This window comes from Clytia hemisphaerica, unplaced genomic scaffold, assembly GCF_902728285.1.
Source record: "Clytia hemisphaerica strain Z4C2 unplaced genomic scaffold, Clytia hemisphaerica genome assembly, whole genome shotgun sequence".
Classification (NCBI taxonomy): Eukaryota; Metazoa; Cnidaria; class Hydrozoa; order Leptothecata; family Clytiidae; genus Clytia; species Clytia hemisphaerica.
In genome coordinates, this window is record NW_027103528.1 from 3,460,954 (window position 1) to 3,481,744 (window position 20,791).

Below are 20,791 nucleotides of genomic sequence, written 5' to 3' on the forward strand. Positions count from 1 at the left end.
GGTTGAATTTCTTTGTGAAGATTTGACTTTTTAACAATGTTTTTCCAGGTAAAAAGAAAATGTTTTCAAAAATTTTAACATGTAGCAGAATCATACATCAGTTGACATCGAGAAATACGTTTTTGTTGAGGAGCTCTGTGCTGTCATGCTCAAACTGCTATACACAATCAGGTACCAAACTTGTTAAGGGATGTAAGGATATATATTTTCAAGTTAATTTTAAATTCAAACAATGGGTTTTGACAGCTTTCTAACTGTTGATTCTATATTTTTATATTTGATTAGTGTTTTCTTTTCTTTTTAGCTCAATCGCAGAAAAATTTCCAGAACAAAAATTTCATTAGGAACTACAGTATTGGTATGATCATCGATGATATAATAACGTTTATAACCCAAATTCTGAAAAATTGAACAATAGTATATTTGTAAAACTTTCAAAATGTGTGTGTATTTGAAGTCACTGGCTAAGCTCAGTTCATTCTTGCTACATGCATAAATTATCGCTTTAATGTGAAGCTCAAAATGTTCACCCTGTCTTGACGATCAATCTCTTTCTGTAGGTGAATATGACAAGCTCTGGCAAGCAGTGAGCAGCGGTCGTGGAAAAGGAAGAACAGGGAAAAAGAAAGTTGCTCCCAAAGATGTGGAAGGCGATTTCTTAGGATTTGGTAAGCAAATATTTTCCTCTATTAGAATAGTAGACATTTGGATTGAAAAAAAACAGATAGTTCAGGATCTAACCTAGAAAATAAAATTCCTTGACATGTTGCTATTCAACATTCATCTTTACATCTGATCTTTTCATTTTTTTCAGGAAAAGCCAACATTGAATGGCCTGGCTTAACGAAACCCATCGACTTGCAGCGTAAACCAAAGCAAAAGAGACGAGACTATGAAGAATATAATGCTCAATTTGAACGACGCAAACGACAATTTGATGCCACGCAAAGAGGATGGTCAGGAACAACATGGCCTGGCCGTCATGCTGGTGCTCCTGAACTACCCAGTGGTGGTAAGCGCCTCTCCTGAGAATCTTTCATGATTAACGCATCCTAAGTAAGGGACCTTAAAAACCTTGAACATTCAACCGACCTTGAAAACTTTTTCTTCTAAAAATAATATAAATAAATTCCTTGGAAGCCTTAACACAGTATGGTTATCATTAGGATTTGAAAATCTGCTGGCTTTGAAACTCAAAAAATTATAATCTCCAGTTATAATGCTGAACTCTTGTATTCATTTTAGACGCAGTCAAAGACTTTGACTCTATTGTTATTGAGGTAAGGATGATCATTGAAGAACACAGATAGCTCATTAATAATAATAGACTACAGCCGTAATGACGTTCAGGTTTTAAAAATTGACCATATTCCCATTAGGTGAAGAAAGTGGCGGTGACTCGAGCGAATGGTAAAAGAAAAAGAACAAGCGCTTTGGTGGTCGTTGGCAATGGCAAAGGCTCCATAGGTGAGTAGAAAGATGTGTCCTTCTTTTTCATATGTTACCACTCACTATAAACTTTTCAAATGTTTTAGATACCGAGATATTTGAGCATACGAATTGGAAGACGCTTACTCAAATAATTTTTATGAAACCATTTCAAACAAGACAATCGTGCGAAGTGTTTCAAACTTATATCATAACTGCCAACCTTTTTGATCGTTATGAAAGATTTTGTCGAGTCTGGTATTAGAGCTATTTCTGTCAAACTCCAATTAATGTTTGCATGTCTGAAAGGTTTATCATTGTGATATTCGAAAATTTGTTGACCTGTTTTAATGTCAATCATATGAATACTACATCCCACTTTGTGATCATGTGATCTCTGTCTCGCAAACAAAAAACATTCGTTGAAACTCCTGAGAAGTTGAAAAGCTTCTTTAAACAAAGAATTGAACGAAGATGGAAGGTTGAAGGTCGTTAATGTTCGTCTCTCAGTTTCTGTGATTTCAAAGATTTCCACTGATTTGTTATTCCAAACAACAATAAAAACACTGTCTCGTATCTGCTTCAGAAAGACGCAATCGTAATTGACAGGGAAAGAATATTCGGAAAGTTCCTTCCCATCAAAGTCTAACACGGCTACATGCTGACTGTTACACCGGTGAGTCGAGAGTGGGACAGCAATTTCGTATATCTTCTCAAGTACAACATGAAGGAACAAGTTTGTGAAAGTGCAATGATAGCTAGGCCGACCCCCTCTGTCAAATGGTATTCTCCTGAACGATACTAACCTTTTTTCGTCATATCGTATCAATTCAATAAAACAAATTTTTCGGGAGATATGCCCAATTATTAAAATGTTTCCATATTCCTTGGTGTATCTGACTTCGCACTGCCATAACCTAGTCTCGTATTTCATTTCAACTCTCAACATTTCTTGCGAGCTCGTTTCATCGCGGACCTTGAATCTCCTCGATCTTCCCAAAGAACGTTTTAAGTGTCCACTGTATATAGTGATGTGTCTGCTTTGTTTATCTTTGCACGTCATGAACCATCGCATCGAGAAAGCATCGTAAACATTCCTGCAAAACACGAGCCTTTCATCTCGATTCGCCAAATCAAGAACAATAGACGTCGCCTTCAAACTGTTAGTGATATCTTCGAACTCGTAAACTGTGATCTTTATTTCTTTGCAATCTATTTCATAGCGATCGAAAACGGAATAATATTTTCCGCTAGCATCAAATCCGCCATCTGCTTTCTTCAATGAAGAAAATTTGAAAACTCCTTCACATCCTTTTACACCAGATGGTAAAAAACTTTGCCGATATCTCAACATGTCCGACATTTTCAAACCTTTATTACACAAACTGTAAAAACTCAAAGATTCAGGAAAGCAAATTGAATTCTCGCTAATACAATTGAATCTTCATTTCGCGGTGACCATGGGAACAGTGTGAGGACACAGTGTGTTTCCATGCCAACAATGAATTCAATACAATGCTCTGGTTCATAAAAATTACATACAGGGAGAGTTCTTTCATCTAGAAAAATTCTACGAGCAAAAGATTTACTTCTCAAACTTATTTGTACCCTTTAAAGGACTTCCCTTTGCATTGCAATTACTTTGAACACGTACGGGGGATAAAAAAATACCCAACCTCTCTCATTGATCGCGTGTCGCCCAAATAAAATTGATTATCTTGCGCAATTCGACTTCCTGTCATCCTTTCTTATCAGTGTTTCCACAAGGTCTTGCTTTGTCTTTGTGTCGGAAAGTGTCTTTAAAATACTGACTGACTGAGTATAATCATTCTTACGGCCCATGTCGATATACCTGCTTCAGTTGGCCAATGGACGAAACAATTTTTTGTCTTTTGTGTGATAGAGGTGGTAGATTTCGTTCTACCTTGCGTGTATTTATGCTTGAACTGGCTCATCAGAACAGAACATTTGATGAAAAATCTTCAACGAATATCTCGGTGTTAGGTTTGTTGTGGATGATTTGATTTAGCGGGTCAAGTTTTTTTTTCAAATGTAAGCTCTGTCATTGGATGAAAATGTGTTTTTCCTAACTACGAGTCATAAACTTGTCAAAGAACTCGTTTATAGTATCCTATAATTCTTTTAAACACTATATAATCTCATTTTTACCCTCCCAAGATATGTCACGCCTCCTAATTTTCGATATTGATACATGGTGTTGACCAGTGCTAGACCATACAGTTTTTTCCGTTCTTCCGAGAATTTACTCATTTAATCATTTATCTGAATGCTTCCACAGGTTGGGCAATCGGTAAAGCCACCTTTGCATCCGCCGCCATCCGAAAGGTAACAAAGCTTAGATTATAAATTTTTGTGAAACTCCTGAATTCAATTCTTTTGAGGAGAGATGTGGGAATTTTCCCAGTTTTAATCAAAGTCAAAGTTCTGTAAGAGGATCAAACTTTCAATCTCTTTCCGAATAAAATGGGGAGGGAAGTCGAATAAGAATAGAGTGACTAACAAAATTTCGGTCAAAATCCCTAGATATCATATTAAAAAACTGAAATATAAAGGGGTTCAACGTCTCAGCGCACTATGACTAACACCCAAACACTATTTTAAAGGGTCTCTTCTATTTTATTCCAGGCGCGCAACAAAGCAGTGAACTATCTCCATTACGTCCCTGTGACTGAAGAAAAATCAAGTAATTTGCTTTATTATTTATCTTGTGTGAATGGGTCGAAATTTCTTCACATGAAATGAAAGATTTCATTAGTTTTTTTCACCGATCAACTACTTCAAGAATCTATGAAACTTTAAATTAAAATCTGGCTTAGCTTTTCGTTACCTCCGTCACATTTCTTTTCATCTCACTCCCTTTCATTTTCTAGTTTATCACAATTTGCAGACGAAAGTGAACAGCACTCAAATCAACTTCGAAAAGAAAGTACCTGGTAGGTCAATGTTCTTTACAACCTTCATAGTTCATTGTTCATTTTTTGTCATCTTCCCTGATGACTATATATAAGGAATAATACGGTGTGTCAAAAATCTAAGGGGCTCACTTTTCCATGTTTACCTTCTCAATGAGTCGTCATAAGGGCAAAAACATTACACTTATCAGATCTTATTACTTCAGTTCAAGAAAAATTCTGAAAAAGAAAAACATTTTTTGAATTAGAAATCTGGGTTTTCAAAGGAATCAAAGCAAAACTACCAACATTTCATAGAGCATTTCAGCTGCCAACCTTTTTGTTGAGTTGATCTTTTTTCATGCAAATTACATGCAATCAAAAAATTAATTTGAAACCTGTATATTTGATTTCCCATAGGCCATGGAAGAAGATGTCAACGAATCGTTCGCGCTATTTGCGAACTAGCCGGTATCGAAAACATACGATGTAAGATCGTCGGTCGGACAACTCCTTTGACGGTTGTCAGGGCAACGTTCCAAGGCCTTCAAATGCAGGTGAGTGAGTGATTGTACATTTCAAATTAGTCGTTCTTTCCAAAGAAATAGCAAAGCAAGTTTTCTTTTTAATTTTTGTTCGACAGATAATTTGCGAAAAGAGGCCAAAATAACAAAAAAGTTCACATTGTATCATATGCGATTGATAAATTTTCAGTACCGGCCAGTACCGGTGAGATTGACATTTTTTTCTTAGTTGGAGGTGTACGCACATTTCAAAAGATATTTGAAAAGTTACGGAGTAATGTCATTAGCCAGCCCCTGACCATCGCGGTGCGTTTGTTATCTCCTTGTGGCTAACAGGTCATCTTGACGACCAGGACTTTTTTCACGGCACCCTACCCTAAAAAGAGAAATCTGGGAGATAAAACGATCTCCGATTCAAAAAACTTTGGAAATTGGTTTGGTTTGGAAATTGATATCTTTGGACAATTTGGAACGTCAGAATACACCTTTCCCGAATTGTTATTTAGGCTTTTTGACTTTTCTATATATTAATAGTATAACGCGTATGTCATTTTGTTTTCTGTTTTCTGTCTGTGTGTCACTTTCGATTTCGCAAGCAATGTTTTGTTCTTGCTCCACAAATGCGTTTCATCAGATTCCCGCTTTTTTATAAATACGGGGGTAAGATTTCTTAAAAAATTAAACCTTTTTCATATTCACACGCATTTGTTGAGCACCCGTGACTTTTGAACTAATTTTGATTGGTTCTTAGAAAAACCAAAAGAATTTGATTGGTTCTTAGAAAAACCAAAAAACATGATAGGGGGTCATTTTAGATTTTATTCCAGCGCGTTTCGCTGGACGTATCCACCAAGATACTGAACAACACAACACCCGTCACAAATGATTGTACAATTTTTTTGATGAATCTGAAATCTTCATTTTCGTCTGGATTTTGCTGGAGATGGTGCTGCTGTATGAAAAGTCAACCTTTTTGGTTTGATAAAAGAGAATTGAAAATGGTTTTGGAGCAGAGAATCACTCGCATACCAGAATAGAATTAAGTGTTTCTTCGAGCTGTTTTTAAAGTATGTTATTGTTTGTTTTTATATCCTTGGTAGCTCATGACAGCAGGCAAGATATGTCACCAAATTTAGAATTTTCCTCTTGTGCACAGTAAAAATCTCTCACCAAAATGAGCCAAGATAATCAAAATGTCCTGATTGAAGGTGATGATGAGGGGCCTGCTGAGAGGCGTAGGAGAACTGTTGCTGAAAATGCGCGTAGGAGAACTGTTGCTGAAAATGCGCGTAGGAGAAGGGCAAGAGAAACTCCTCGTGAAGCTCAACAGAGAAGGGCAAGGAACGCTGAAAGAACGAGAGCTAGGCGTGCTAATGAAAATGAGCAACTGAGTCAGCAGCGCAGACAACTCGATCAAGAGAGAGCTAGGGAAAGACGTGCAAATGAAAATGAGCAACAGACTCAACAACGCAGACAACTTGATTTAGAGCGGGTTAGGAATAGGCATGCTAACGAAAATGAGCAGCAAACGCAGGAGCGCAGGCAAGTTGAATTAGAGCAAGCTAGGGAAAGGCGTGCTAATGAAAATGAGCAGCAGACTCAACAGCGTAGGGAACTTGATTTAGAGCGGGTTAGGAATAGGCATGCTAATGAAAATGAGCAGCAAACGCAGGAGCGCAGGCAAGTTGAATTAGAGCAAGCTAGGGAAAGGCGTGCTAATGAAAATGAGCAGCAGACTCAGCAGCGTAGACAAATTGAATTAGAGCGAGCTAGGGAAAGGCGTGCAGACGAAAATGAAGCACAAAGTCAAGGGCGAAGGAATGCCAATGCTCAGAATCAAAGGAATAGGCGTGCGAATGAAAATATTGAGCGAGGACGTCAAAGAAGGCAAGCTAATGTAGAGCGAAACAGAAATATTCGAGAAAACGAAAATGACGCACAGTTTGGACATAGGCGTAGAGATAATAATGCCCGGTACCGCAGACCTAGACGCTTGAATTTTGCTCAAATAGGTAACCCCCTTCCTGATGAACACTATCTAGGAGCTTTTAACCATGTTTGTGAGTTTTGTGGGGCCATAAAATTTGAAAAAGAAGACGAATTCAAGTGTTGCGCGAAAGGAAAAGTTTCCCTGGCTCAATTAGAGCCTTTTCCACCTCAACTTCGACATCTTTTCACCGATGATTCAAACGAGGCCAGGGAATTTCGCAAAAAAATTCGTATTTACAATAACTCTTTTGCTTTTGGCTCTTTTTCTGCCAACTTAAGACCTCCTCCAGGTATTGGTCCTCCAACATTTAGAATTTGTGGACAAATTTGTCATCGCTACGGTACTCTTTTTCCTAACGAAGAACAACCACAATATGCTCAATTGTACATCATTGAAGCTGCACAAGCTTTAGATTTGAGAATGCAGAATCCATCTGCAGTTGATTGTAATAGGGCCACTATGGCTTTAATCCAGGATGTTCTTGGAACGGTAAATCCTTATGCTGCTTCTTTTAAGCACATGAAACAGGTTGAACAAGAGGAACAAAATCGTGCTATAGCTGAAAACCGTCCAGTTTCTAGGATAACCATGGTAATGAGAGAGGGGCACGATCAAAGGCGTGGCAATGCGCCTTTGCATGAAGAAGTGGCTGCCATCTTCACAGGAGAAGATGGTGCTCCACCAGCTGGTAGGAATATTGTTGTCTATCCACGAAACCATCATTTGCAAAGTATACCATCAACATCTAGCGTAGTTGATCCATATATCTATCCATTACTTTTTCCAAGGGGTGATCTGGGCTGGGATATGAATATGCCTCACGTAGCTGAGAGGGCAACAAGGACCAGGAATCATGTGACACAACTTGAGCATTATGTTTATCGGTTAGCTATCCGAAGGGGGTTCTCTGCACTCCATTTGTCAGGTAGGCTATTTCAGCAATTTTTGGTGGATGCTTACACAAAAGTTGAAGGTTCAAGGTTGGACTTTCTTCGTCACAATCAGCAACAATTAAGAGCCGAATGTTATCAAGGTTTAGTTGACCATCTTGAAAATGCTGCAGAACAAAGAAACTTGAATGCGGGTCATGTTATTGTTTTGCCTTCAACCTTTTCAGGGTCTCCCAGAGCCATGCACCAGCTTTACTTGGATGCAATGGCTGTAGTTTCTAAGCATGGAAAGCCAGATGCCTTCTTGACTTTCACGTGTAATCCTAGATGGCGTGAGGTAACTGAGAACTTACTTCCCAATCAGAAAGCGCACGACAGGCCTGATCTACTTACTCGTGTGTTTCGCATGAAGTTATTTGCCATGAAAAAGGAAATAATGGAGGATGGTATTCTTGGAATGGTTGTTGCCCGTGTTGATGTGATTGAGTTCCAAAAACGTGGTCTTCCCCATGCACATATTTTGATTCATTTTGCAGCTGAATTTAAGTTGAGAAATGCAGATGATATTGACCGCTTGATTTGTGCACAGCTCCCTGATCCAGAAACTGAACCTGAGCTTTACGAGATCATCAAGTCCAACATGATTCATGGACCATGCGGTGTTTTGAATGACCGTTGCCCGTGTATGATTGATGGTAGTTGCTCAAAAGGTTTTCCAAAATCTTTTAACGATGAAACGGTTATGAATGTGGATGGCTATCCTTCTTATCATAGACCTGACAATGGCCGTACTGTTAGGGTAAGGAATCTTGATCTTGATAATAGATGGGTCGTGCCATATTGTCCTTATTTGTGCAAAAAATATAATGCTCACATTAACTTGGAAGCCTGTGTTTCCATTAAAGCTGTCAAATATCTTTACAAATACATCTACAAAGGCCATGACACAGCCCATATTGAGATTGCAGAGAGAATAGATCATGATGAGATTAGAACTTTTCTTGATGCACGGTATGTTTCTGCTCCAGAAGCATGTTGGCGTTTATTCGCTTTTCCTATGCACACTCAGAGTCATACTGTTATCAGGTTGGCGGTACATTTACCAAACTTTCAGCGTGTTTATTTTAGGGAAGGTGAAGAAGAAAATGCAGCTGATAGATTTGGCAATAATGAGACTATGTTGACTGCTTGGTTTTTGCTGAACCAAAATGATCCTACTGCCAGGCAAATTCTATATCCTGACATTCCCTATGACTACGTCTTTATCAAATCTAGAAATGGTAACAAGTGGAAAGTAAGAGAGCGAGGCCATGGAACAGTAATCAGTCGGATGTATAATGCAAGTATACGTGAAGGTGAAAGATATTTTCTAAGAGTTTTGTTATTACACGTTCCAGGTGCTACATCCTTTGAATACTTGAGAACTTTTGACGGGGAAATCTATCCAACTTTCAGAGAGGCATGTTTAGCAAGGGGTCTTTTAGCTGATGATAATATCTGGGTTGAGACTTTGAATGAAGTAGTTCATGTTGCCACACCAGTCAAAATTCGAAGAACGTTTTGCACCATCCTCATTCATGGTGAGCCAAATAACCCAGCAGAGCTATGGGAGAGTTTTAAGGAGCACATGATACAAGACTTCTTACGTCACCATAGTGAATTGCAAGCTGAGCAAATGACTTTATCTAACATTGCAAACATGCTCCATCAATTTGGAAAGTCTTTACAAGATTTCAATCTGCCTGATTTGGATGTAGAGATTGTTCAGGAACAACCAAATGCTGCTGCTAATCGAGTGGAAGCCGACCGTGTTAGGCCATCCTTGAATGAGGCTCAAACCACTATAGCTGATGCTGTCATTAACGCTCTTTCAAATAATGATTTCAACTCGGCTAAGCTATTTTTTATTGATGGTCCTGGTGGTTGCGGTAAAACGTACACCTACAACTACATTATAAAGGAGGCCAGAGCTCAATCTTTCACTGTTTCCACCTCCTCCTGGACAGGTATTGCTGCAACACTTCTTGATGGGGGGAAGACGTGCCACAGTCTTTTCAAGTTGCCGGTACCTGTTAATGATGGTTCTACATGTAGTGTGAAACCCAATAGTACCCATGCAGAATTTTTGAGGAATCAAGATATTTTTATCTTCGACGAAGCATCAATGATCCCCAAACATGCTCTTGAAGCTGTAGATAGAATGTTGAGGGATATTTGTAACAGTGGCGTACCATTTGCTGGAAAAGTTGTTTTGTTAGGTGGCGACTTTCGACAAACCCTTCCGGTTGTAAAAAGAGGAAGTCCAGCCCAGGTTGTTGAAAGTTGCTTGAAAAGAAGTCCTCTTTGGCCTCTAGCACAAGTATTTCATTTGAATCAAAACATGCGGACAGGTATCGGGGAGCAAGAATTTTCCAACTTTCTTTTGCGATTGGGTGAGGGTGCTTTGCCAATGAAAGCTCATGAACCATATCTAGGGTGCATCGAAATTCCAGAACAATGTGTGCTCCCGAAAGACTCTGATCTGATTCAACAAATCTTCGGAAATTTTGCAGATGGTGAGGACCTAACAAAACGGGTGATTTTAACTCCAACAAATGAAGAAGCCTTGGAAATCAATGAAAAAATTTTGCAACGTCAGACGGGGGATGTCTGTACTTATTTCAGTTTTGATTCGGTGGTTGCTGATACACAGGAGGAAGTTGATCTTTATCCTCAAGAGTTTCTAAACTCAATTACCCCAAGTGGAATGCCTAGACACAAGTTAAATCTTAAAGTGGGGTCTGTGGTAATGTTACTAACGTTACTTACTTCGTAATTTGTCCCTGAAAGATGGTCTTTGTAATGGAACGCGTCTCAAGGTCTGTAATTTACAAGACAATCTCATTGATGCAGAAATTCTTACTGGTTTTTTTGCTGGTCAAAGAACTTTGATTCCCAGGATCACATTTTGTCCCAACGACACAAATTTACCATTTCAACTGAAAAGGGTCCAGTTTCCACTACGGCTATCTTATGCTGTTACAATCAATAAAAGCCAGGGGCAAACTTATGAAAAAGTTGGTATATTTTTGCGTCGACCATGTTTCTCACACGGACAACTGTATGTTGCTTTTTCTCGCACACGTGCATTCAACTGTGTTAAAGTTCAAATTTGTAATTCATTCCAACAAGGGTATGCTCGACGCAAATGCTATACAAAAAATGTTGTATACCCTCAGATTCTTTGATTTTATTTTAACTCCTACTTTATTTTTCATGAGCTACTTAGGATGTAAACGGAATAATAACTACTTGAACAAAAAAAATTTGATTGGCTAATGATTTTTTCAGTTCAATCGTTTGTTGAGTTTTTCTATAATGAGATTGTGTTTCTGTATATAATTTAGTATCTATAGTAGCTTTTCTTAATCGTGTTGTCTTTCACATTATTTTTGATTGGGTTGGGCAGGGTATTGATAAGAAATTGTCATTGTTTGTGCAAATACAATTTTGATGACATTAACGGTTAAACAATTCTTATGAAGAGATGAAACTTGCTTTGTTACTACCTTACATTCAATCACTTGCCACTGTCATCGAGATGTCAATGTTTGGAAAGAAGACAGCTTTGCACCAACCTAACTTGAGATCCCCATTCTATATGGGAGACAAACCATTTAATATGGTTTGTTTATGGCAATTGCATTTACCAACCTGCTCAAGAGTCATGTCAACAAGTTCCATCACTACCCAAGTTTGATTGGAGAACCTTCAATGAGATCCCCATTCCATATGGGAGACAAACCACTTCAAATAGTTTGTTTTTGGAATTCACCTGCAACTGAACCACAATGTTATATGACACAGTATCAAAGAATTTCGTTTTGCACGTTTCATCTTCCCACTTTTAAAAACTGAATTCATGTCTATCCCTTTGTAATTTACACATCCATTGAAAATTTCTTATCCCAGGGCTTGATTAATGATGATTTGCAATAAAACTGAAATTAAGCCCTGGTAATTTCCAAACCTTCACTCAATTTGCTTTTAGTTTGTTTACTTATTATTGATTCGTCTGGAAGTTTTGTTATACCCATCTTCTTTTTTTCAGTTATAAATAATAAAAGATCACAAAATGGGAAATACTTTTGCTAATGTACCAAATCCCCGATACATGAAAGACGAGGAAACCCAAACAGCACGTATCGCACCGCAGATGGTTTGTTCGTCCACACAGACGGATGGTGGTCCCGTAATGAATGAAATAGATGACCACAGTAAGTAAGACAGTTACATTTTGCTTTAACTTTAAATTTGATCATTGTCACCCTATCTAATGGGATATAAACTTCTCATATCTCTATTGTGCGTGATTGTAAGTTGTTCACTTTTCAATTCTTGGGAACTTTCATTACATTCAAAAATCCAGCCAATGGTAAGGGCTTCCGTAGGCAACACTTGTTTTCATTTGAGATTATTTTTGTTTTCCTATTTCAGCACGACTAATTCTGGGTATCCTGGCCCAATCAAGGGAGGAGCTGAAACAGTTGCTCCGATCTCAGAAAAGGATGGAAAGTGGTACGGAAAATTTCACGAGTTCGTTTTCCTTTCGGATTGATGAAATACACGTTTTTTATAAGCATGGGGTAAATTTTTGTGAGCCTCATTATGCTTAGCAAAATTAGTTTTTTGAGCCTCGAATATGCCTATCTATGCTATGCGTAAGTGATGGTGCAATTTGTTTGGTGTTGTTTGTAAATTAGGGGATAAATGCTTTGAAATTTTGTAAATTTGAGGCTCAGCATATACTTAGGCGATGCCTAAGTTTTTGCAAGATTTGAGCCTGGATATGCTTATAAGCGTTATGCTTATAAAAAAACGTGTAGAGAGCTTCATTAGCTTTTAAAGTGTGATCACAAAAACTAAAATTGCTTTAAATCTTTCCTTTAGTGAGCGGTTACTTTTCACGTTCGCGGTCGTCATCGTCATCTTCTTCACGACATTCGCCTTATACCAAACTCAAAGATCGTAAAGAACATTAAGACGTTATTGTTGGTTTGTTGCTCGGTTTGTTCAAGGAACTTGAAGCTCCTTGGTTTATTGCGTTTGGTTGTTTGCGATCCTAGAGTGCATGCTGAGATTGAGATATTTTTATTTGATTAAAACTTTTGCTGTTGCGTTACTGCGTCTTATTTTTCGAAAACTGTGGTGGCGTCTACTCATCTAAGTATCGCACTTACCCAGTATTATTACCTCAAATTAATTCGTGCCCTTTTTCAGTTATAAAATCAGGTAGTTCACCCTTTTTTCTAACCTCTTAGGAGACTTCGCGTCAACTATTAGTCATAGATAGTAAAGACCTTGGTAGAATGATTGTTAAGCCGTTAATACACCCGTTTGAATGTTATTTTAGAACTGCTATTTTTATTTCATCAAGATTTTATTCTTATAAAACAGAAAATTATTTAAAAAAGAAAATTTTAACTTTGTAAATTTTATAAATTTTTAATTTTTTATTTTGTAACATTTTTAACACTATGCAATTGATTTAGATACTAAAACATAACTTAATTGATTTCCTTTTCTTTTTTTGACACAAAACCCGTCAAATCATATTGACAAAACTTCATAGATTGTACATTAAAATAACTTTGGCGAATTTTATATGAACTTACCTTATCGGTAGCAGATTTCTAGGTGGAAAACTTTCGGCCAAAAATATCATCACTTTTGACTGACGAAATTTGTACCAATTAGATATTGACTACAATCAGGTTTTCAGAGAAATTGAGGCTAGAAACATTGCAAAACACCAGGAAACTGAGAGAGCTTATTTTCGCGGTGAGATACGAAACTAATTTTCGATATTAGTTGACACCTACTTTTTCCCTAAATTCTTTCCATTTGCTGGGTAACCCATGCGGTAAAGAGGGAATCGCAAAAGTAAAATCAAAAAGGGAAAAACCTCAGCTCTCGGCGATTCCCAAATCCCAGTAAATATGAAAAGAGCGAATAAAAAGCCGAAGGCAGATTTGTAGTGAAATTTGCATTTCGCGGAAGACACCCTAAAATGTTACCGCGAAAATTAGTTCCCTTTACCAGCCTTTTTCTTTTTGTTTCTGTTGGGCTTTTAGCATCCAGTTTGAGAAATTGAAAGTAATCTAAACTATTGTATTTGGCAAAAAGTGGGAATGTAGAAAACCTCTCTAGGTCCATCTGTCTTTATCCTGGCTTGGGACAGGCTGACTGTCATTTAATTAAGACAGTCAGGCGACATTACCCCAAGGTGACAAGAAACTCCAGGCAGACTTAACTTTTGGAGGCTGTCCATGTCATATATAAAACAAAAAATTATTTTTCTTTTAAATTTTTTATATCGTGTTTTCAAGCCATCTTCACCATCCAAAGGGCTCTAGACGCGTTTAGCAACACCGGCGTGCGACGCCGGGTACCGGCTAGTTTGTTTTAATGTTTGAATGTTTCTATTTAGTTTCATAAAATTGTATGTCGCAAAACTAAACAAATAAAAAAAGAATTATGAAAAAAGCACTTCCGGTTCTTGAGTTATTTTGATTTGAAATTTCTTTATAAACAATAGAATTACATGGAAACGAGGCCGGGCTGTATGTTTTAGTTTTTATAAGGGATTTCACCTTGAACAAAAACAGTCATAAAAATTGATAGAAAAAAGCTTTTGAGCTCAAATTTTCAGCATGCACTTGTCTTTATAGGAGGAATACAAATATATAGTTTTCAATATGGTTTGAAGACCTTCGAAAAAAACCAAACAATTCGGGAAAGGTGTATTGTAAAAAGATTAGTCTTATTGTTTCATTTTGATTTTATAAAGTACTTTCAACATGAACTAAATTTTTATGGGTAATCTTCGTTGTTGGACCTACCCCGGTGGGGTGGAGGTCCTATAAATTAACCTTTGTCCGTTCGTCCGTTCGTTCGTTCGTTATTAGCTTTCCTCGTGTTTGGCTCATTAGTTTTTTCAGATTTTTTGCACAAATATGCATAACTATAAACCCTCGAATGTGACGGAGCCCGATTTTCGAAAAAAAACGGCTAAAAAACGGGATAGATGTTTTATTTGCTCATGAGGGCTTTCTTTTGAAGAATGTGTGTGTTTAGACATGAAATTTTTGTTGCTTGGCGTGTTTTTATAGAAAAACTGGCCAAATTCGATATTTATTTATAAGCACATTATCAATTACTTAGGTATTAGCTTTTCTCGAGATTGGCTCTTTGATTCTTTATGATTTTTTGCACAAAGATGCATAACTATAGACCCTCGAATGTGACGGAGCCCGATTTTCGAAAAAAAAAATTTTGGGGCAAATTTGGCGGGTTTTTTGGACTTTGTGAAAAATTGGATTATTAACTTTCTCTGATTTTTTGCATGAAAGTAGATAGGAATAAAGCGTGAGGTGCAATCCATAAGATATCAACTTTCTTTGATAAAGGTTGGATTATGTTCCGTATGATCTGCTGGTTGATACTGCACTCATCAAGAAGAAGGGCTTTAATGTTCTTCGCCGCGATTGTTTTGGCAATATCCTGTGAATTATAGAATAATAACATCAAGCAATGGCTGGCTCCTCCTTTTGACATTTTGACCATCGCGTGTTGCTTGTTCGAAAGTACGAAGGATTTCGGACGGTTTTGTTTTTGCCCGTGATTTTGATTCGTGATTGACTATCCCCCATAGCTTTCGAACGAGCCACAAGTGACAGTGTGTCATAAAAACATTCTAAATATTGATCACCTGCAATCAGGTAAGTCATTCCAAGTTCGACACGTCGACTATGAAAGGAATTTATGCAACTGTTGTTTTTTTTCCATCCAATACATCACTTGCAACCAATGAGCTATTGTACAAGTGACGTAATGGCAGAAGAAATTGTAGTGGTACATATCCTGAATATAACGATTCGAACGTTAGGAATGTTTTCCACCCTAAAATCACTCTTCATCCTTTGGACTCGAGATAAAAATGTGTAATGGGAAAGATTTGATTCTATGAGGTGCTTACTGTGATGTTCGATTCTTCGATATAAACATTCATCGATTGTAATTGGTGCATGGTTAACCAATACAGCAAGTTCATCTGGAAGACAGCAAACATACAGGATACGCTCTTCGTAGTTCGGATCACTGCTCAGCAGAATAGCTTTCTGTTGGAGCAAATAGCTTTTACCTGTACCGAAACCATCTTTTAGAATGACTCTCTTGCACGTTGGATCGTCTTTAATTAATATCGGTAATTTTTCTTTGGAGTGAAAAGTGATGTTATGACTTTTGCTGACTGAGTCGATGGCATTTCTAATGTACTGTATTTCACCCAACTGGTAGTTGTGATGGGTGCTATTTGATCTTTCTTTGAAATGTGAATCGTAAACAAAATCCAGGCTCGGATACAGAGGGAGGCTATAACTAATGGAGGAGAGTGCACTTTATTATCGTATTACCTTATATGGAAACTAATTACTCTCCATGAATAAGATAGCCTACCTCCTGTATCCGACCCTGCAATCATTCTCAAAATGTTTCTCAGTTGGTTGTTCGGATGTAAGAAAGGTCTTTGAAAGCTTTTTTCCGGGAACCTGTTAAATATTGCGGACAGCCAAAGTTTCATATTGGTTTCCATACTAATGTAATGCAAGCTTTCGAACATCTCCGTATCTTTGCCAACACAAATGACTGGGAAAAACGTCCAGCCAGCACCAAGTTGATCGCCAAGTCCTTCTTCAAATAGTTCGTGATATTTCTCGATTTGACCAAAGGCGGTATCAGTGAGTTGTCGTTTCATTTCAATCCCGATGACTAGTTTCCTGGACCAAGAGAAAATGACAAGATCAAATTCTTGGTGCATCTTCTGTTTGACGTTGGTTAGAAAACAAACTGATTGGAGGATAACCGTATCGTTCAGGATGCTGTCTTCTTGCATGGATACAAGTCGGTTGAAGAAATTGTGTTCGATTTCTTCGCCACGTTCCGAAAGATGTAACTGGAAGAACCATTGCAAGCTGCATGAATCAGTAGGTTTTTGCTTGATCAATCTCTCTACTTGGCGTTTGAGATTATTTTTGCCATCTCTGCTTGGTAATCTCCCAAGACAACGCTGGAGAGTTATCTGTAGTTCTGATCCTATAAAAGATTGGAATCAATTTCGGTTCAGATATCCTTTTCTCATCGCAAATTAAAGTTTTTTTCAGACATGTCATGATAAGGAAAATAATGTTTTACCTGGTGACTTGGATTTCAGCTCAGTAATACAGCCATTAACAAAAACATCATTTTCTGAAGTTGATGGAGGTAGGTTTGAATCGTTTCCGATGAGTGATTCATTAGCAACGAGATAGGTGATTTTCACATTTAGGATCCATTAGGTAAAGTCAGCCGCATTTATTTGATGGACACTATTATTTGTAAGACCTTGGTTTTGTATGAACGTTTGTAACTGCCCGGTGAACCAAGAATTTGGTGATTCTCTATTCAAGTTATCAAAGGTTTTTAGAAATTGCTTTTCGATATCATAGTCCAGCAGTGCAGTATGGGATTTCTTGGTGTGTTGAGTTGAGAAAAATACGGGAGGTATGAAAACTGTTTCTCCATACTCTCGCTCAAGCAAATGGTCTGCAGCTTGAATAGGATCGGTGAATTGATTGATTTGTCGATTCAGTGTCGCAAATGAGTTCCTCAGTACCTGTTGGTGAAGTGATTTTACCGGAGTGCATTTGGTTGAATCGATTTCTTTCGATTTCTTTTTCTATAGCCAGTCATCTTGAACTAACCGTCACGCAGTCTACTTCTCTTCTCTTCCTAAAGTCAATACTTCTATAGGTTATCTGCTTTTGTAAAAATTTTTATGTAAGTACATGATTTTGTATTGTATGAGTTAAATACTATGAAAAATCGGTAATTCTCTACTCTTTATAAACAAACAGTCTCTCATTTTTATGTAAGATCTGTAATGATTAGATTCAATTAGTCTTTTAATACGAGACATAATTGATGAGTTTATCCGGTCGACAGGGGTTTCCTTTTTGCTCGGTTTTTTAATGGTATTTAAAGATGTGCTTTTAAAGTACTGGGAACCACACTACCACCCTATGCATACATGACATATACTGGGCATATACTCCAAAGTAAACGTGAGTAATTCAGCTTTGCGCGCGTAAACATAAATTAGAACGAACGAATTAAAGAAATACCGAATCATTGATTAGATTCTTTACGTTTGAAATTTTACAATTTTAGATTTTTTTTGAAGATAACAAAGAAAAGATTTCGTATTAGTAGGGGGAATTTTGTTCGATTTTTTGGAATCGCTTGACTGTTTTGTTAGAAGCACTTGTTATACATTTTTGGAAAGCTAAGGGGTAGGGGAGTCGAAATTACTATGTTTCCAATTTTTTTTCGGACACTTTGGTGTGATTTTCGGACAAATATGACGGTCTCAGGCAAAAATCATAGGGTTAAAAATTAATGAAAATTTTAGCTCGAGAAAACGGAGACCTGTTGTATATTTTTGGAAAGCTCTCAAAAAATTAGGATTAGAGATATATTGCAAGTATAGGTGATTTCAGTACCTAACTCGAGATATTGAGCTTCAAAAAGCGCAAAAACTGGACAAAATAGCTGTTTCTGGCTGAAAAACACGGTTTTCAAGGGTTAATATCTCGAGTTAGGTACAGAAATCACCTATACTTGCAATATATCTCTAATCTTAATTTCTTGAGAGCTTTCCAAAAATATACAACAGGCCTCCGTTTTCTCGAGCTAAAATTTTCATTAATTTTTAACCCTATGATTTTTGCCTGAGACCGTCATATTTGTCCGAAAATCACACCAAAGTGTCCGAAAAAAAATTGGAAACATAGTAATTTCGACTCCCCTACCCCTTAGCTTTCCAAAAATGTATAACAAGTGCTTCTAACAAAACAGTCGAGCGATTTTACAAAATGCCCTCTACTATATGCTTGATCTGTATATTTTCACCGATAAATTGAATTTTAAAACTTCTTTTTCTCTACAGGAAACTCACCAGGAACTTGCGGAACGCACCGGGAAATATGTCGTGGAATTCCGCAATGAAGAAGGGAATTTCCCTCGCATCGTTGCCATACCAACGGAAGGAGCCATTCAACGCCGGATAGAGGAGGAAACGGAACACAAACAATCGGAAGACATCACGCTACATTTCGATCCTTACCGAGGTGCTCACAAACCAAAAAGTTTGAACCAAATCCAAGGAACACATCCCAATGTTTTGGCCGATGCTTCTTCTACTTGAGTCTCCAATAAAAAGAGAACTCGAACGGGTGTTTTATTATTTGTTAACTCAAACTCAACAAACATTTCTCTTTTTCTCTCCGCCAAAGTGAAGATTCATCAAGAATGTAAATACGAAATTTTTATACATAACCAAAAGAAATGGATGAAAATCACAAAAAAACTAAGTGTCTTACTGTTATAGTGGTTCATATTTTTAATATCTCCAAAAACCCTCACTAACACCAAGGCTTATTGACGTGTCTAAATTGAACCGAAAGCGGCATGTTACATTAGCCCGGTAAGCCCATCGTTCACACATGATTCCTTCCGGAACGCAAGTCCAACAAGATATTAAAAACAATTCAAAGTGAAGGTATGTTCTGTTCTTTAGCTGCTCTTCAAGAAAATATCTCAAATATTGTGTAAAAAGGTTTATATAAAAAACTCTATGGAAGTAAAATGTTAATCAATCTACAAATATCAGAAATATCAACTGCTTTATATGTGAGGAATGTTTGTGTCAAATTTTGTCTTTGGATCAACACTGATTTTAAAGATATTAAAAATTCAATAAAGCGCATGCGTCGTATTTTAACCATACCGGAAAAGTTAGTTATGTGATATTTTTATTGTATTATATTGTTTTAGGTCATCGAGACTAATCGAGGCCTATTTAGTGCTTTTGTTAATTTTGTTTACCACAGTCCTCTAAAGAAAGTCATTGAGACAACACGTAAAATATTTCATGGTCCACACGTGCCGCATATTAAAAAGAGAAGAAAAAAGTTAAAGTGTGTGAGTGTTGAAAATAAAAAAAAAAATTGTAAGAAAGAAGAGAAACATAAAAATTAAAAAGTCGAAACAAGAAAATACATAATAAAAGTTGAAAAATGGTTGATGTTGAGAAACTTGGCAAGAAGCGCAACGCTCTCACATCATATGTTAACAAGTTGGTTTTGGAGTGCGAAGAATGGAACAAGGATGCTAAAAGTAACAAAAACGCTCTTGAAACCACTTGCAAAGTTTTAAATAAAAAGTTACAAATTATCATTGAGATTACGGATAACATCGTGGATGAATTAGACGATGAAGAGCAAATGGGAATACAATATGAGAAGTGTTCCAAAGTTGAGCGTCGAGTTGAGTCGTTAATTTTAGCCGTCAAAAGTGAATTGTCAAAGGAGAACCCAAAAATTGCTGTTAGTGATAGTAGTGTCACGAGTACCCGAGAGAAACAGCGGAAAGCTGATATTCGTCTACCCAAATTGAGTTTGAAACCCTACGATGGAGATCCGTTGAAATGGAAAACATTTTTCGATACATTTGATTGTGCCGTTCATCAGAGAGATGATATGACCAACGTCGAAAAAATGACATACCTCACCAGTTTACTTGAAGGAGAAGCGGAATCTTGCATCCAAGGTATAACATTATCTAACGAAAATTACGATATTGCGCTCAAAATGTTAAAAGAAAGGTTCGGTGACGAACAGATAATTATTAGTGCGCATATGAATAAATTGTTAAACTTAGAAACAACATCAAACTTTATCGATATCAAAGAACTGAGAATGCTTTACAACAACATCGAAATTCAAATTAGAAATCTTCGTGGAATCGGACTGGAGGAGAAACGTTACGGCCCTATGCTCGCACCAGTTTATTATGTCGAAATTGCCACAAGAAATAAAATTGTTGTTGACTAGAAAGTTCGGAAAGGATGTATGGGCAATCGATAAGTTACTCGAAGCCTTACAACAAGAAGTCGAAGCTCGAGAAAAGGTC

At 37.3% G+C, this 20,791-nt stretch overlaps 4 protein-coding genes across 5 annotated transcripts; all 4 read left to right on the forward strand.

Annotated features, from left to right (window-relative positions):
• The first annotated feature begins 45 nt into the window (after positions 1–45).
• Positions 46–19,149, forward strand: LOC136799585 (small ribosomal subunit protein uS5m-like). The gene is made up of 11 exons (XM_067056306.1): positions 46–171; positions 305–358; positions 561–668; positions 815–1,012; positions 1,246–1,280; positions 1,380–1,467; positions 3,728–3,774; positions 4,075–4,132; positions 4,320–4,382; positions 4,761–4,897; positions 18,768–19,149. The coding sequence occupies exons 1-11, from the start codon at positions 60–62 to the stop codon at positions 19,023–19,025; spliced, it is 1,158 nt and encodes a 385-aa protein (XP_066912407.1). The 5' UTR covers positions 46–59; the 3' UTR covers positions 19,026–19,149.
• On the forward strand, positions 5,781–10,559 carry LOC136799598 (uncharacterized). The gene has a single exon (XM_067056321.1). It carries the CDS (start codon positions 6,039–6,041, stop codon positions 10,557–10,559), a length of 4,521 nt encoding a protein of 1,506 aa, XP_066912422.1. The 5' UTR covers positions 5,781–6,038.
• On the forward strand, positions 11,800–13,061 carry LOC136799586 (uncharacterized). Of its 2 annotated transcripts, none has more exons than XM_067056309.1 (3): positions 11,800–12,004; positions 12,221–12,301; positions 12,674–13,061. In XM_067056309.1, exons 1-3 carry the CDS (start codon positions 11,859–11,861, stop codon positions 12,753–12,755), a joined length of 309 nt encoding a protein of 102 aa, XP_066912410.1. In that variant the 5' UTR covers positions 11,800–11,858; the 3' UTR covers positions 12,756–13,061. The 2 variants fall into 2 exon arrangements, with proteins under 2 accessions (XP_066912410.1, XP_066912408.1); XM_067056307.1 differs by having other exon boundaries at positions 11,800–12,000; positions 12,674–13,057.
• A 747-nt stretch (positions 19,150–19,896) lies between the features above and the next one.
• On the forward strand, positions 19,897–20,712 carry LOC136799635 (uncharacterized). Its single transcript, XM_067056357.1, has one exon. The coding sequence runs from the start codon at positions 19,897–19,899 to the stop codon at positions 20,710–20,712; it is 816 nt and encodes a 271-aa protein (XP_066912458.1).
• The last annotated feature ends 79 nt before the right edge of the window (positions 20,713–20,791 follow it).

Bases quoted from the DNA above. Each gene is read 5' to 3' on its own strand.
- LOC136799585 (XM_067056306.1), top strand. From the start codon at position 60: ATGTTTTCAAAAATTTTAACATGTAGCAGAATCATACATCAGTTGACA. The intron at 1,468-3,727 runs GTGAGTAGAAAG...ATGCTTCCACAG, and splicing joins CAATGGCAAAGGCTCCATAG to GTTGGGCAATCGGTAAAGCC. The intron at 4,383-4,760 runs GTAGGTCAATGT...GATTTCCCATAG, and splicing joins CTTCGAAAAGAAAGTACCTG to GCCATGGAAGAAGATGTCAA.
- LOC136799586 (XM_067056307.1), top strand. From the start codon at position 11,859: ATGGGAAATACTTTTGCTAATGTACCAAATCCCCGATACATGAAAGAC. The intron at 12,001-12,220 runs GTAAGTAAGACA...TTCCTATTTCAG, and splicing joins GAATGAAATAGATGACCACA to CACGACTAATTCTGGGTATC. The intron at 12,302-12,673 runs GTACGGAAAATT...TCTTTCCTTTAG, and splicing joins TCAGAAAAGGATGGAAAGTG to TGAGCGGTTACTTTTCACGT.
- LOC136799635 (XM_067056357.1), top strand. From the start codon at position 19,897: ATGGTTGATGTTGAGAAACTTGGCAAGAAGCGCAACGCTCTCACATCA.
- LOC136799598 (XM_067056321.1), top strand. From the start codon at position 6,039: ATGAGCCAAGATAATCAAAATGTCCTGATTGAAGGTGATGATGAGGGG.